We start from the raw sequence: 15,139 nt of genomic DNA, 5'->3' as shown, positions 1-15,139 counted from the left end.
AATTTCTCCAATTGGAGTCTGTTTTTCTCTAAGTTTTAAATTGAGGAGAAAACACAGATGAGCCAGACATGGAAATTTCTAATTTTAAATTCAAGTTTTGAATATTTTGATTTAGTAATTTGAGAACAAGCAATTGGTAATTCTAGTGAGCCTAGTAAGTATAGAATGAAACAACATAATGTTTCTTTAATATATGTTTAGGAGCCTTAAAATTAAGCCAGACTACTGTTGTAATACTTCTCATTATCTTTTAGCTATTTTTATTCCATAGCATTTGGAAGACGCCAGGACACGTTAATGGGACATGATGATGCTGTTAGTAAGATCTGTTGGCATGACAACAGGCTATATTCTGCATCGTGGGACTCTACAGTGAAGGTTCATATATAATTTTAAAAGTTTTTTTAACTTGGTATGCTATATGGCATATATATAATTTTTAGCTTAAAATGTACATACAGATATTATAAGCCACTCAACTCCCTGTTGTTAATGTGTTCAGTCACTTCACTCTTTTTCACAAAGCGTGTGAGTGTAAGGATATTGAATGTTATTGCCTGTGTTTAAAAAATGTATATAAAATATATCTATAATATATATTTATATATTATTTATATTTAAAATATAATATCTGTTATATATTACATATATTTATATATTTTTTATTTATATAATACATATTATATATTTTTTAAACACAGGCAATAACATTCAATATCCTTATGTATCACATACTTTGTGATATGTACATCCTTTTTATTTTTTGTTTAAAAAAAAACTTCCTTATTTACTTATTATTTTAGAGACAGTGTCTTGCTCTGTTACCTAGGCTGGGGCTAGAATGCAGTGGTGGGAATTATAGCCACTTCTTAATATAATAAGAAGTTTATCATGATTTCTGTACTGTGTATTCCATTGTGGGATGGATGGTCTAGCATTCATTCAATAGCAGAGTTAGAAAGAAATGTGTAGTAGCAGCCCCTTTCATCTGCCATGATCAGAAATATTAGTTGATTATAGTTAATTAGAAAATGTCAAGTTAGCTCTCTCCGGTCCGTGCCTCCAAGATGACAAAGAAAAGAAGGAACAATGGTCGTGCCAAAAAGGGCCGCGGCCACGTGCAGCCTATTCGCTGCACTAACTGTGCCCGATGCGTGCCCAAGGACAAGGCCATTAAGAAATTCATCATTCGAAACATAGTGGAGGCCGCAGCAGTCAGGGACATTTCTGAAGCGAGCATCTTCGATGCCTATGTGCTTCCCAAGCTGTATGTGAAGCTACATTACTGTATGAGTTGTGCAATTCACAGCAAAGTAGTCAGGAATCGATCTCGTGAAGCCCGCAAGGACCGAACACCCCCACCCCGATTTAGACCTGCGGGTGCTGCCCCACGTCCCCCACCAAAGCCCATGTAAGGAGCTGAGTTCTTAAAGACTGAAGACAGGCTATTCTCTGGAGAAAAATAAAATGGAAATTGTACTTAAAAAAAAAAAGAAAGAAAGAAAATGTCAAGTTAAAGTGAGGAATCATTAAAAGACACATTTTATTTAAACTGAAAATATCTGACTGCTCATTCATTCACCCTTCTTTCGATGTAGGAATATGTTCGGTCTTTTCTTTGAAATCTTACATAAACCACGCCAGCTTTCATTATTTTCAGTTTCTATTTCGTGTTGGTGTAAAAGAAAGCAAGAACCTAAAATTGTTAGAATTCCTCCAGGAGTTTTTCAGAATTTTTCTTCCATTCTTTTAGATAAGTTTATTTGCCTGTACCTATTTTTAGTTATTTTGGAGGTAACATCCTTTTTGGTCTTCTCAAAACATTAATAGTGTTCTCAAGACACTGTAATACTTCTACACTCATATTTCCTTAGTTCACATACTAAAGTCACGCGATTACAGCAGCAAGTGCAGGTGATAGAAACACACAGGTACAAACAAGGGACAGTAAGCAAGCACATGCTGGTGGGAGAAAGTGCAGGCATAGGGAGGAGGAGCTGGAGCACTGTGCAGCTTAACTTTATTGGCAAGTCTGTTACATGGAAATTGAGCAGAGGAGTTTCTCTTGAATGCACTAGAAAATGACTTTTTGTTAAATGTTTGAAAATACCTTCTGCAATATGTTCCATCCTAGGTGTGGTCTGGTGTTCCTGCAGAGATGCCAGGCACCAAAAGACACCACTTTGACTTGCTGGCCGAGCTGGAACATGATGTCAGTGTGAGTACCAGCAATAAACTGTGCAGAAAACTGACCTTAAAAGTCTAGGGGTTCGGCTGGAAGAAGGTTTTTGGTTTTGTTGATGTCGTTTTGCTTTATTTGGTTAATGGAAGATTATAGGCTAAATCTCAGTTCTTTTCTTTGTGTTGACTCTTTAGGTTTCCAAGTCTACTTTGTTTTGTTTTATTTTTTCTCCAAGTTACTTCTTTGCACATTTCCCTGAGAATTAGCTACCATCCAACTAGAATTCCAAAATAGTAGTTTCTGAGCAGGACGTTGAATATTTGGTACCCTCAAACTCTTTGGGGCAACAAGATAGGGCCTATGATCATGTTTTCTGATCCAGAAGGTGGAAGGGAACCATCTGTCCAGGAGACACCCATCCAACAGTGGGGGAGAGTGACCAGCTGTCTGGGATGGTCAAGTGCATGCAGCCTGTTGGCAGAGCCAACAGGCACTCAGTTCTCACTTGCTCTGTTTTCTCCGGGTCACGCTGCTGCATCTTATGCTGTAGTTCACAGTACTGCCTTTTCTCTAAGGTTGTGAACTGATGCCTAATTTCCATGGTCTTCAGATTAGCTGAGTTTGAGAAATATTTAGTATGTAATTCATGATGATGTGCAAGTATAGCCTCGAGAGATTCCCCCACTCCCACAAATCCCTCAAATAATCATGGACTGGCTGTGCTTCAGGCACTTTGGCGGCTCACTATAATTTATTATTCATAGAGTTATCTTTCTGAGACTGTCAGTTTTAAGCTATTTTAAAACAGCATTACCTTTACTTTAGCAATACTTCATTTCTTCTTGTATTCACTAGCTTATAAAGAATTTAATTTCATTTTTAAAATAAGTTATTCAGTAGGATGATGTTGAAATACATCTGCATTAGCAACACCAGCATACTGCACAATAGAGTTTAATTTATATCATGATGACTACATATTTGAATCAGACTAGAGAAACATAGCTAATGACCATAAATCTAATGGAATATGTATCAATGTGTTTTCTTCCTTAGGTAGATACAATCAGTTTAAATGCTGCAAGCACACTGTTAGTTTCTGGCACCAAAGAAGGCACAGTGAATATTTGGGACCTCACAACGGCCACCTTAATGCACCAGATTCCATGCCATTCAGGGATTGTATGTGACACTGCTTTTAGCCCAGGTAGATATTATCCTTTTTAAAACAGATAATACTAGGTAAATTGGAATTTTGAAATAAACAATATCGTTAATTTTGAAATAAACAATAAAACTTACAAAGAAAAACACTATTTGCTGATAAAAGAGGTTTTGCCAGTGGCTAACACTGCTTTATGCCAGGGTACAGTATACTTGTGGCATTTGTATCAGGTAGAAAAGCAGGACTGGGTATTTTTAATTCCTCATTAGAGAAATTAATTTAAGATAAAAATGAACTCATAATCAAAGTGTCATCTCATCCTTACATCTTGGAAAGGGCTGGAACCATTTCAAGGAGAGGATAGTCGTTGCTTAAGTACAAGGATTTTGAGGAAAATGAATGTGGAGATTAGGCCACTGGACTCAGAAATAAAATCCAGAATAACGTAAACCACATTCTGAAGCTGTCACTCATATCTGAGTCTCACCTTGTGTTGCAGATAGTCGCCATGTCCTCAGCACAGGAGCAGATGGCTGTCTTAATGTCATTGATGTGCAGACAGGAATGCTCATCTCCTCCATGACATCAGATGAGCCCCAGAGGTATAGTTTGTGAGTTACTGGGGGCGAAGACATTTACAGACACGTTCATGATCACTTCATTTGGGCTTACATTGGCCAGTTCAACATAGTCCTTCCTTCATGATGAAGAAAGGACTATTTCTAAATCATTCTTGCAGGTGCTTTGTCTGGGATGGAAATTCTGTTTTATCTGGCAGTCAGTCTGGTGAACTGCTCATTTGGGACCTCCTTGGAGCAAAAATCAGTGAGAGAATACAGGGCCACACAGGTAAGCAGCTACTGCAGTTGTCTTGATCTTTGTTCTCAAGATAATGAACTCAAGCCTGCCTTTTCCATCAGGGAACACACTCTTTTTGGGCAAAAAACACCCATGGTTTTTCCATGTCGTAAACATGTCCCTGGAGCCTCTTGATTGGCCAGGTGATCTGCATCTCGTAGGTTACTCAGGATTTAGATTTATGTTAACAGGCATTGGACTCCAAAAAGGAAGTCTTTAACTTTCACATGGAGAATTAAAAACCACCGTAAAGCTATTATTTTTCTTAAAGGTAATAGTATGATCTTAAATTTTTAGAATAGTAAAAAAAGAGAAAAAAAAAAACAAAACCCAGAAACAATACAATAGGAACTACAGTGAAAATTAAGGCTTCTTTCTACTGCTGACTCCTACCTCCCAGTCCTCCTTGCAGTACTTTACCTGTGTGTGTCCTGTGAATAAGAGAGGGTATATGTGTATTAAATTGTTTATGTGAAGTATAATAAACTGTTCTGCCCATGTTTTTCATTTGGTAATATTTCTTGGAGATTCACTAGATTGTTTGCTTACAAATTCTTGCTTGCTTTCTGATCATTTGGAGGACTTGGTTTTTAATTCTTCTAGTGTCTCTTGTTACCCCTTGAGTTCCCACTGTAAGCAGTAACTTCCTACCTTCATTCTCTTCCCTGTGTCACTCGACTTCATATGGTTCTTCTTAAATGTATACCTTAAAAAGGCTGGGCCAGGCTCAGTGGCTTAGGCCTGTAATGCCAGCACTTTGGGAAGCCGAAGTGGGAGGTCAAGAGTTTGAGACCAGCCTTGGCAACATAGTGAAACCTCATCTCTTACTAAAAATCAGAAATATTAGAAAAGTGTGGTGACACACGCCTGTGGTCCCAGCTACTTAAGAGGCTAAGATGGGAGGATAGCTTGAGCCCAGGAGACAGAGGCTACAGTGAGCTTCATCATGCCACTGTACTCCAGCCTGGGTAAGAGCAAGAGTGAGACTATTTCAAAAAAAATGAAATTCTTTGTGACTTTTGTTCTCAACTTAGTAACTTTAATGTGATTTGACCCCTTCCAGTGGAAAAGGAAATAAACCAATAACCTTACACCAATTCCCCACCTTTTCCTTCACATCTGTCTCCTAACTTTTGTCATGTTATACCTGTATTATACTTACTTCGCCAAGGTATTTATTTGCATTGTTCTATATCCATAATTCCCAGTTGTTTTAGCTTTAGATTTACACTTAAATGGTTTAGTATTCCTCACAAGATCTTTGTACCAAGCAATTATTTTTAATTTATTCAAGGGTTTTATTATAGGAAGCAGACAAGAAAAAATAGAACTTACTTGTTTACTAAATGAATAGCAAAGCAAGAGTAAGCATCAGAGTAAAGTTTACCTTTGGGTGCCTCCTGGTCAACTTCCTAACTAACCAAAATGTCTTTCTCTCAGGTGCTGTGACATGTATATGGATGAATGAACAGTGTAGCAGTATCATCACAGGAGGGGAAGACAGACAAATTATATTCTGGAAATTGCAGTATTAAGTGCCTTTTCCTCTCCTGAATATTAAATTGAACTCTATTTAATGCATTTTTAAACCAAACTTTTAAACGGACTGGTGAATGTGCAATGTTAGTAATTAGAAGTTTTACCACATGGAAAATTTGTGGTTTTAAACTTTCTAAATCATGGTGACTTCATTGAAAGCCATTAGTTGCCATTCTCTTAGGGCAGATAAAATGTGGCAGTGTTAGGAAAAACATGTTACACTGTAAGGCAGATGATCGTCCCCGTATGATGATTGTCAGAAGACAGGACTAAGTAGCAGAGAATAGCTAAGAGATAAATTGGGCTGGGAAACTTGTCAGAAAGCACTGAACAATTAAGAAATTTTCCAAGAAAATGTGCAGTATTCTCTGCTACTTCTGAATCTGTTTTGTCTTCCTAATCTATCACAATTGCCACCCATCGGGTTTTGGGTGTGTGTTTTCATAGCGTGGTTACTTTCTATAATGCTGTACCCAGATTCTAAGAACCTGGAGAAGGATTAGCAGTTCTTATAACAGTAAGTTTACTGTGTATAGGAACGGTTTGTATTTCATTACAGCTATTCATCTTTTCTACATTAAAAATATTTTTCTCTAAAGAAAGCTGTTTTCATTTTATTTAAGTCACTTAAAAGACTAGTGTTTTTAAGACCACAAGTCTAGAATCATCTTCTAGAAAACCATATTTAGTGATATGAATGTAATTCCATTATTTTGAAATTATCTTCAGACTCAGGTAGATAATCAAATATTTTTTTCTCTTCTAAATTTCAAACAAGGTAAGCTGTATAGCAGTAGCAGATTTCCTTTTATATTCAACCTCTGAACCATGGTAAGTGTGTGACTTATTATTTTTTCTATACTCTTTAAAAACATTGTTGTATCTTGCAGGTAGTATGACATAGGAGAAAAAACTTGAGTCAGACCACACTAATAGAATTTCCAAAGTCAGTTTCAAGTGTTATTAAATATTACCTGGTCTCAGGTATTGCTAGGGACAATCAGTAGCCTCAATGAGTTCCTGCTGCATGGCAGGTGTGAACCAGCTCTTTTGGCCCTGGTAATCTGGGGTTCCCAGCTGGAAGCAATTTTCCTGACACTCAGTCTCAGCACTGAGAGCTGTTCTTAGGGCCCCTGAATGTCAGCTTGTTCTGGGAGATGATGTCTCCCACAGCTGAAAGTGAATTTCACCTGCCTGCCTTCTAGATCATGCATAAGTTTGGTGAAAGCAAATGATGCAGTAATAGACAGACTAAAATGTAACTTTATTTATACATATTTAATTAGAATAGACATAAACCAAAAAGAAGAAAAAAATCAGGATAAAGTGTCAACTATCATTTTGTTTGCAAGGAGTCAGGAAAAGGAACAAGTTATCAGAAAAATATTCTAAGACCACCCCAAAGTAGCTAGGTTACATAATCTTAAGAGTCAAATGCCAAAATTAAGTATTATACCACTTAATCCACAAATGAACAAAAGGGGAGTCAAAAGTTTATCCTGTTTAGTGTAATAACTTTTACATCACATATAGTGATTCGCTTCTTAAAAGTGGCACTGGCAACTTTTAGAAGAAAGAAGTTTCCATTATGTGTTGACTAAAAAATCTCAAAAACAACTAAGCAGCTATGCTATAGCTCAGTAAGTACCATTAAACTGTTCTGGGCTAGTGTACATTTCAGGTTAATAGAGAACTACATTTTGGGTTTTAGAAAGGCAGCAATAATTATATTTTGGCTTTTAGTCTAGATGCTTAACATAGTTAAGGCGACAGTTCAAGCATATTAAGTGAAGGTAGTTAAAATTTAAGAATCATCACAATCTCTTGAAACCTACATACACTGTTTAATGCTTACATGGAATGAAACCAGTGTTCTTAATTGGCATTTTACACACACACACACACACACACACACACACACACACACACACACACAGAATTTAAAAAAAAAATCAAAGGCAATCATTCTAAATGTACTATGGTAGCATGTTAAAGATGCATGTATGCTATAGAACTAAAGTAATATGAACAGCACTACTCATTACCTAGGAGAAAGGTGACTGGTTTTCACACAAAGCTAAGCCTGTAACAGTCATCCTAATCACAATGGCTTATAAAAGCATCAGGTTTCCAGTAGAGAAACTATTCTAGGAAAGTCAGTAAATCTCTTGAAAGTTTCACATCTGTAAAACCAGGATAAGGCTACAACTATTTTGAAATCTGAACAAGGTATCAGATGAAAGAGTAAGATTCCCAGCCATAATGTAAGATAGAAAGGTCCTCATGCAGCATATGCTCGCTGGCTCCGGGAAGGCTTCACGTGCATAATACAGAAGTTGCCAAAGAAGGAAACTGGAGACGTTCAGCTACATTTCCATGGTGCCGTGAATTTTAAACCTCAGGAATGGTGTGGTCCATTAGGCTTTTCATAATGCTTGGTGCCATCCTACAAGAGAGGTACTTTTATTATATACCGAGATTCTGGTTTTTGTTTTTCAAAATGCTACATTAATCCAAGAAAATTCCCAATTCCAATTTAGCACCTGTTAGCATCAAATGTGAATGGAGAGAAGGGAAAGATCTTTTCAATGAGTCCAGAAGCATCTCTGGTAATCTAGTTGTTGACAGACACTCAGTGGGAAAGACTATCTGTATTTGGCTAGAGAAGTTAGGATACAAATGAATTCCTGTGCATTAAACATGGTGATTTTTAAAAAACAGAAAGAAAATGACAAGGCTGTGATGAGTTGGGGTAGAGGGATCCATCAGTGATTTAAGAAAAGAGAACCCTAGAAAAATTAGTCATGACAATAACTCCTTTTTACCCCCTCCAAGGGTAGCTAGGTGCATTCTACCCAGAAGCCAACACAAAAATTTCATTACAATGGTTATGTTTATGAATCTTTTAAATCTCATTTTCACATGCATAATAGAGCTTCTGAAAGAAGGATTCCAAGCTGGCTTGACAAAAACAGCTATGGTAGATGCTAGGATATGAAAAGCTCTATAGAAGGAACCTTGTTGCCTCTTTTCAGTTCTGATCACTTGGCTTTCTAATCCTCAGTTCCTGAGCACAGATAGCACCAACACACCACACTTGTCTATCTGCCTCTTGAGATTCTGGAGAGAAGGGAAACTTACTCTTAGCATTCCACCAGCAAGAATTCTCCATTACGAACCACCACAACTATATTTATACTGAGCAGAGGGGTGGTAGGCAGTGCAACTGCAGTCAATTGTACCGCAAATTGAAAGCTGAAAGCATGCCCACTTCTCCTTGCATACCTTTTTTCTACCAGGCATTATAAAAACTGAGGAAAGTATATGTGAATTTTATTCCGTACTTGGGAAGTTGTAAGAGCTCATCCTTACCAACCCTCTGATTTAAATAACTTACTTCAAATTTCTAGATAAAACACCAGTATCCATTCCTTGGGTAAAAGAACCAAAGGGCTGAGAATTAAAGTATAGTGCTTATATTAAGTCACATGACCATATGCATTAAGTTGAGGAATTGTTTACTTACCGCTTAATAATATGTTCAAAGATAAAAGCAGGCATGATTGTAATAGTAACTACAGTCCCAGATGTTGACAGTATGTCTGCAATTTGAGAGTCCTGATAAAAACACATATTAAAAATTAATTCCACAGAGGCTTTATTTAATAAATACAAAACTATGCCAGTCTTGGTAAAGAAATACAAAATATATGTCTTGGTATTTCTAATTTTTTCTAGTATTTCTTACCAAGTTTAATTGTACACTATTTTACAGCTAGTAACCAAATTGCTTAAGTAAACTGAGTTGAATATTTTAACCAAAAAAAACTTTTCCTTTCTGAATATTAAATAATTTTCCCCATATACAATATTACCATCTCCTCTTATTAACTGTGTATTCTAAATCAAATTCTATGAAATGAGGAGGTCATGCTTAAAACTTTTTGACCTTAAGACAGACTTATTTAGAATTTGTGGAGGAGAAAAACTATAAAAATAAAGTATTAATATGAACCAAAACTATTATTCATTTCCTTATATTCCTGGATTGAGAAATGCTGGGCCACTATTCATATTCTAAATCTTTGTTGCCCATATTTCCACAGAATTCTAGTGTGAGGTACTTCTGAGATCATTTATTCCAGCCCACTTGTTATAGGAACTGTAGTTCTAGATGACAGCCCAAATAATTCCGGTGACTGGCCAGACCAAGAGTTCAGGCCCCACGTTCCCCATCTCCCACCTAAGTCAATATGAAAACAGCGCCACCTAAATATAGTCAAAAGACAGACATTTTCTAAAACTGCAGCAGAACATGGCACAAAGTCTGTTCCTTACCTTCAATCCAATGACATTCTGTCCATTGATTTCACAGATGTTATGTTCCGTGAGAAGACCATTTCTGGCTGCAGAGCTATCTTTCACTATGGATGTTATTTTTCCATTTTTAAAGATAAAACCAACATGTCCAGTGCTATCCTTATGCATGGTAATCGTCCGTTCAAAGGGCCTACAAACATAATGGGTTCAATTAAAAACTTAATTCTAAGCTAAACATTTTAATGGATTTCATATACCATAAATGTTGCCATATTGGATACTTTTATAATAAACACTGTTTCTAATAAGAGCAACTTATGGCTCTGATTTTATACATTCACGGAACATCTTTGTGTAAAAGTTTTTTTTAAGTTTATTCATTATGGTTTGACTGATTTACTAATCAACATTTCCTTCTTTAAGTATCAAAGACAACTGCTTTATATGGTTTTATCAATATGTTTTTCTTTTATAATTAATCAGACTTTACAGCATTAAGAATGACATAGGCTTTTTAACTAAATCACAGTGGTAAAGATAATTTTTATTTTTTTATTAACTTTTGGTATTTTCTAGAGCCAAATCATTTTTAGGAACTATTTCTTTTATTTAAAACCTTTAAAATATTTCTCACATCTTGATTTTGAAAATTTTATACATTGCTATCTTTGAAAAGAAAATCTAGAGCAGCAGTAAGACTTAAGTTCCTCAAGCCCCTTTGGAAAGGGAGGCATGCAGCTATTGTTAAAAGGCATCCAGCTGTCCCTCTAGAGTTCTTATAGCAGTTACATTTGCTTGATTCTCTATAAACTCTGTTATCATGTTATCATAAGGGTTTTACGATAAACTTGTGTTTACATTATTAAATTCAGAAGAGGCATTTCTTCCTGTTAGTACAACTTACTCTTTGAAACTCTGCTTAGATAGAAAGTAAAAAGGACATTCATCTGAAACATTTACGAAATACCTAAACTGAATGAGAAACTGGAAACACAAAGATAAAACAGAAGTTTCACTGAGAAGGAACAAAAACTCAAAGCTTACTGTAACAATGCAATATACGTCTACCCTTAATTGGGTACGGAGTAGACAAGAAAATAAATGGAGGCCCCTATTTCATGTGCTAAATGTTTAAGTTCTAAATGAATGAGCTGCTAAATAGAATATTCCATGTTCTTGAAAACTACTGCTTCATAACTACCCAAAAGTCTTGATACGGTTTTCAGAACTCCCATACTACTTGGAAGTCTGCATGGGCTCTGACCCTCACAATGAGGGACCACTGTGTGTGAACACCCTAGGCTGGATGTATCTAAGCAGTAATTTGGCAAGTGAGCCCAGAGATGCCCTGCAACTCAGTTACTTCTCCAACATACGTTTTCTATTTTCTAGAGAGATTTGTCCTATAAACTCTGAAATAAGGTATCGTATCAGAATTCTTTAAAAACAAACTATGTAAGAAAAATCTGCACCACACAACTGCAAGACTATAAGGCTCATCAATAACATTTGATCATTTTCTGCAACAAAATAATATATTCACAGACTCTGAAAGCCCAAAAAAATGGAAAACTAGTATTGAATTTTCATTTGAGCTGTTTAGTAACAGCTTACCTGTCACGAATGGTCATGGTAATCTTCTCTCCAAAAGCCTGTTTGAGCACCTTGTGCGCTTTATCAGAGCTCCATCCTGCACAGTTTTCACCATTGATCTGAAGTACTTGGTCCCCAAATCTCAGACCAACCAATGAGGCTGGAGAATTAGCCTGGACTAGCTGAACAAATATACCCTAGATAATAAGAAAATAATTTTTGTCATTTACCACTACTATGATACGGTTTTAAATGCTGGAAAATTAGGAAACAACTGTTTATGTTGAAAACTCTACCCCAGTGACAAAAAAGAAAGAAAAAGAAAAAAAGGAAGAACTATATGAGTATATTAAGTTATCACCTCAAAAGAAACTGAAAAATTTATCAAGACAGCAACTCCAAAGAATAAGGCAAAAAAGTGAGATTTCAATGGCAATTTCTATACCAAATCATAACCCACCTGACCAACCACAATCCCCCCTTCAACTTGGAATACAAAACTAAGGAAAATACAGTAGGACAACTTTAATAAATGCAAGCATCTGAGTCTGATAGAATACCAAATTATCAGTACATAATCATATTTAGGGGAAAAGCGAGTCACATGTTAGAAAGTTTGATGAGTTCTTTTACAGCTTAATAAATGACAGTTTAAGGTCATAATTCTACCTTTTGAGCTGAAGCATTCCTTTACCCATTTGCTAAATTGTGTATAATCAAGTAAGATTAAAGTTTATTTGTTAGACTAAAAAGATGGGCATATTAAATTCACATGCACAGGCTTATAAAGAACACACAATGAAATAAATACAGAAAACTCAAATACTGTTAACCAATAACTACACTCACATGGATATTTTTACTTATGTAAAATCTCAATCAGAAGTTGAACAAAATATACATAGGTAAGTATAAAAGAAGAATAAGCCTGGTAAAATATTGCATCTACTTCTACAATCCTAAGCTAGGTCACATATTTCTATCACACATCTGTTACATTGTAGAATGATAAGCAAGAACTAGGTAGCACCCCATAAATGAACAAATGCCCTTTGGCCAAGTGAACAAATCCACTGCAACTATTACCTACAGTGGGGCCAAGGGGCCTATGAAAAGTATCTTTTCTCTTTAGGACAGAGGAAAGAACACAAGAGCAATCCTGGCGGAAGGAGCAGCAGTATACTCTATTCCCCGAAGATTCTGGAGAAAGGGCAGCAAAGTCAGAGCATCCCAACCAAGCACACAGATGTATTTTGAGTGACATACAAGTGAGCAAGGCCATCATCGATGGCCTCAGCCCCCTGGGTGGGCAGGCAGGGCTGGGGCCTCCTGCCAAGATCAGCCTCCTCCATTTACAGCAGTGCACCACACTTATAATTTTCTATGTGGAAAGGCTGGATGCACTAAGCTAGAGATCTGTGACTGAAACCGAATCCAATAAGGTAATGGCTAAAACTATAAATTGAGGTAAAGACTCAGCATGTCCTTCACAATTCTAAATGGTTCCTCAGAGTAACCCTGTTTCATATCTTCAGTATGTTAAGGTGAGAGGTAATTATAAAGTAATGGCTGCCCTAATTAGAAAGAATATTCCATGTTCTTTTACTCAGAAAATGACATATTAAATTCAAATGTGAAGGATGTTAATAACAAATCTGCAAAAACCATCTCACCAGTTAAATACTGATCATTTGGTTTAAAAATGCACACACATCCGGGAGGCAGAGGTTGCAGTGAGTCAAGATCACACCACTGCACTGCAGCCTGGCGACAGAGCGAGACTCCGTCTCAAAAAAAAAAAAAAAAAAAAAAAAAAAAAAAAAAAGGCACACTGACATTGACTCTCATTGGAAAGTTTTTTCTTAACCTTCACATCTGCTCTATTTAATTGCCACAATTCTATTATACAAACTATAATATATGTAGGCCAGTGAAATGTATTCCAGTTAGAATATTCAGAAAAGAAACATCTTTCAAAGTAATGTGGTCAGAAGTCCCAACAATGCCTCTGCAAAATAGAACATCCCCAATTGAAAACATTTAAGTTAGTAGATTTAAAATATTCTCAACTACAGATGCACTATTATAATTAAAGCATTTCCATTTCAAATTATTTTAACATTAATCACTTATTATGTAAGATATTTAGACAAATTCAAATAGGTATTTAAAATACTTACATTATCTATTGATTTAAGCCTGAGTCCAATTTTTCCATCTTGATCCTTACACAAAATGACTTCACGAATCCCTTGCTTAATTTCTGCTCTACGAATTCCAACATCATTACCAGTTACAGGAGCCACCATATAGTTTATACTGGAAGGTCTTGCTACCAACTGCTGACAAAACCATATACAATGTGTCAATATCTAGAAACACTCTCCTTGAAAAAAACAATGATAATTAACTGGAACTTACTCAGTTTTGGCTTTCCAAAAAGCAATCCACAAATAATTTCCTTCAGATAAAGTTTGATGTCTATGAAAATGGCACTGGCTCTACTACTAATTCTTCACTAACTTATTCCCACACATATCATCTCTAATAGATTCAATGACTCTCTGTTGCCGTTTGAATTCACTGGCATTTGTTTCATTGGTATACAGGCTTGTCTTCATCTCAAATTTATTATCTTTGAACTTAAAGGCCATATACTTTTGAAACATTTTCCAGACGGTTCATGATGTCACGATCTTTGACAATCTACTTATCCTTTCAGAATTTCCATAAAAGGGGCAAACTTCTTACCTCACTGTTACTGACAGGATTAAATGAAAAGTGCATGTTGTATGGGCACTGGCACACATAAGACAGTCAACTATTATGTCTCTTCCCCTCTAGTAACCATCTATGGATTAACAAATCATATGCACAAACCAGAATGCCCCAGAATACCTACATTAGGGACCTGTGTCATATACCATGTTTCAAGTTTCTAATTCTTTCAAGTTTTCCTAATCAAAACTGGTTTATTTTAAGTGGAACCTTTCCCCAACCAAAAAGAAAATGGAATAATATTAGGCCATTAAAAAAAGGAAATCCTGCCATTTGGACAACATGAATAAATGTAGAGAATATTATTCCAAGTGAAATAAACCAGACACAGAAAGACAAGTACTGTCTGGGTCCCACTTATATGTGGAATCTGAAAAGAGTCAAACTCACAGAAATAGAGAGTAGAAGGAAGGTTGTCGGGCTGGGGTTGGGCAGGGCAAAGAATGAGAAAAATGTTGGTCAAAGTGTACAAACTTTCTCAGTTATCATATGAGTACGTTCTGGAGATCTAATGTACAGCATAGTAACTATAGTTAATAATACTGTACGGTATACTTGAAATTTGCTAAGAGTACATCTTAAGTGTTCTCACCACACACCAAAAGAAATGTAACCATGTGAGATGACAGATACGTTAATAACCTTGACTGTGGTAATCATTTCACAATGTGTGTTTGTGTGTGTTTATCAATACATCAAGTTGT

At 36.1% G+C, this 15,139-nt stretch overlaps 3 protein-coding genes across 19 annotated transcripts in view; 2 read left to right on the top strand and 1 right to left on the bottom strand.

Moving 5' to 3' along the window:
• The window catches only part of NSMAF (neutral sphingomyelinase activation associated factor), a 77,680-nt gene extending 70,014 nt beyond the window's left edge, over nucleotides 1-7,666 (top strand). For 6 of the 9 annotated variants that reach the window (XM_009455427.5, XM_054656757.2, XM_063817121.1 and 3 more), the window contains 6 exons: nucleotides 255-378; nucleotides 2,135-2,218; nucleotides 3,239-3,389; nucleotides 3,847-3,949; nucleotides 4,087-4,196; nucleotides 5,646-7,666. In XM_009455427.5, coding sequence (XP_009453702.3) covers nucleotides 255-378; nucleotides 2,135-2,218; nucleotides 3,239-3,389; nucleotides 3,847-3,949; nucleotides 4,087-4,196; nucleotides 5,646-5,740 — 667 coding nt within the window. In that variant the 3' untranslated portion in view covers nucleotides 5,741-7,666. The remainder of the gene's footprint in view (nucleotides 1-254; nucleotides 379-2,134; nucleotides 2,219-3,238; nucleotides 3,390-3,846; nucleotides 3,950-4,086; nucleotides 4,197-5,645) is intronic. The other 3 variants (XR_010159572.1, XR_010159571.1, XM_009455426.5) reach the window with 2 other exon arrangements.
• On the top strand, nucleotides 1,033-1,479 carry LOC742509 (small ribosomal subunit protein eS26-like). The gene has a single exon (XM_009455425.5). The coding sequence runs from the start codon at nucleotides 1,068-1,070 to the stop codon at nucleotides 1,413-1,415; it is 348 nt and encodes a 115-aa protein (XP_009453700.1). The 5' UTR covers nucleotides 1,033-1,067; the 3' UTR covers nucleotides 1,416-1,479.
• Nucleotides 6,990-15,139, bottom strand: part of SDCBP (syndecan binding protein) — a 29,968-nt gene continuing 21,818 nt past the window's right edge. For 4 of the 9 annotated variants that reach the window (XM_009455308.5, XM_016958894.4, XM_016958895.4 and 1 more), the window contains exons 5-9: nucleotides 13,838-13,999; nucleotides 11,679-11,854; nucleotides 10,083-10,254; nucleotides 9,271-9,362; nucleotides 6,990-8,190 (exon numbers count right to left, since the gene is read on the bottom strand). In XM_009455308.5, coding sequence (XP_009453583.1) covers nucleotides 8,136-8,190; nucleotides 9,271-9,362; nucleotides 10,083-10,254; nucleotides 11,679-11,854; nucleotides 13,838-13,999 — 657 coding nt within the window. In that variant the 3' untranslated portion in view covers nucleotides 6,990-8,135. 9 annotated transcript variants of the gene reach the window in all.

Source organism: Pan troglodytes, chromosome 7 (assembly GCF_028858775.2).
Source record: "Pan troglodytes isolate AG18354 chromosome 7, NHGRI_mPanTro3-v2.0_pri, whole genome shotgun sequence".
In the NCBI taxonomy this organism is placed as follows: domain Eukaryota; kingdom Metazoa; phylum Chordata; class Mammalia; order Primates; family Hominidae; genus Pan; species Pan troglodytes.
Note: the sequence above shows the minus strand (reverse complement) of the source record. Positions and strands in the feature narration are given on the sequence as shown.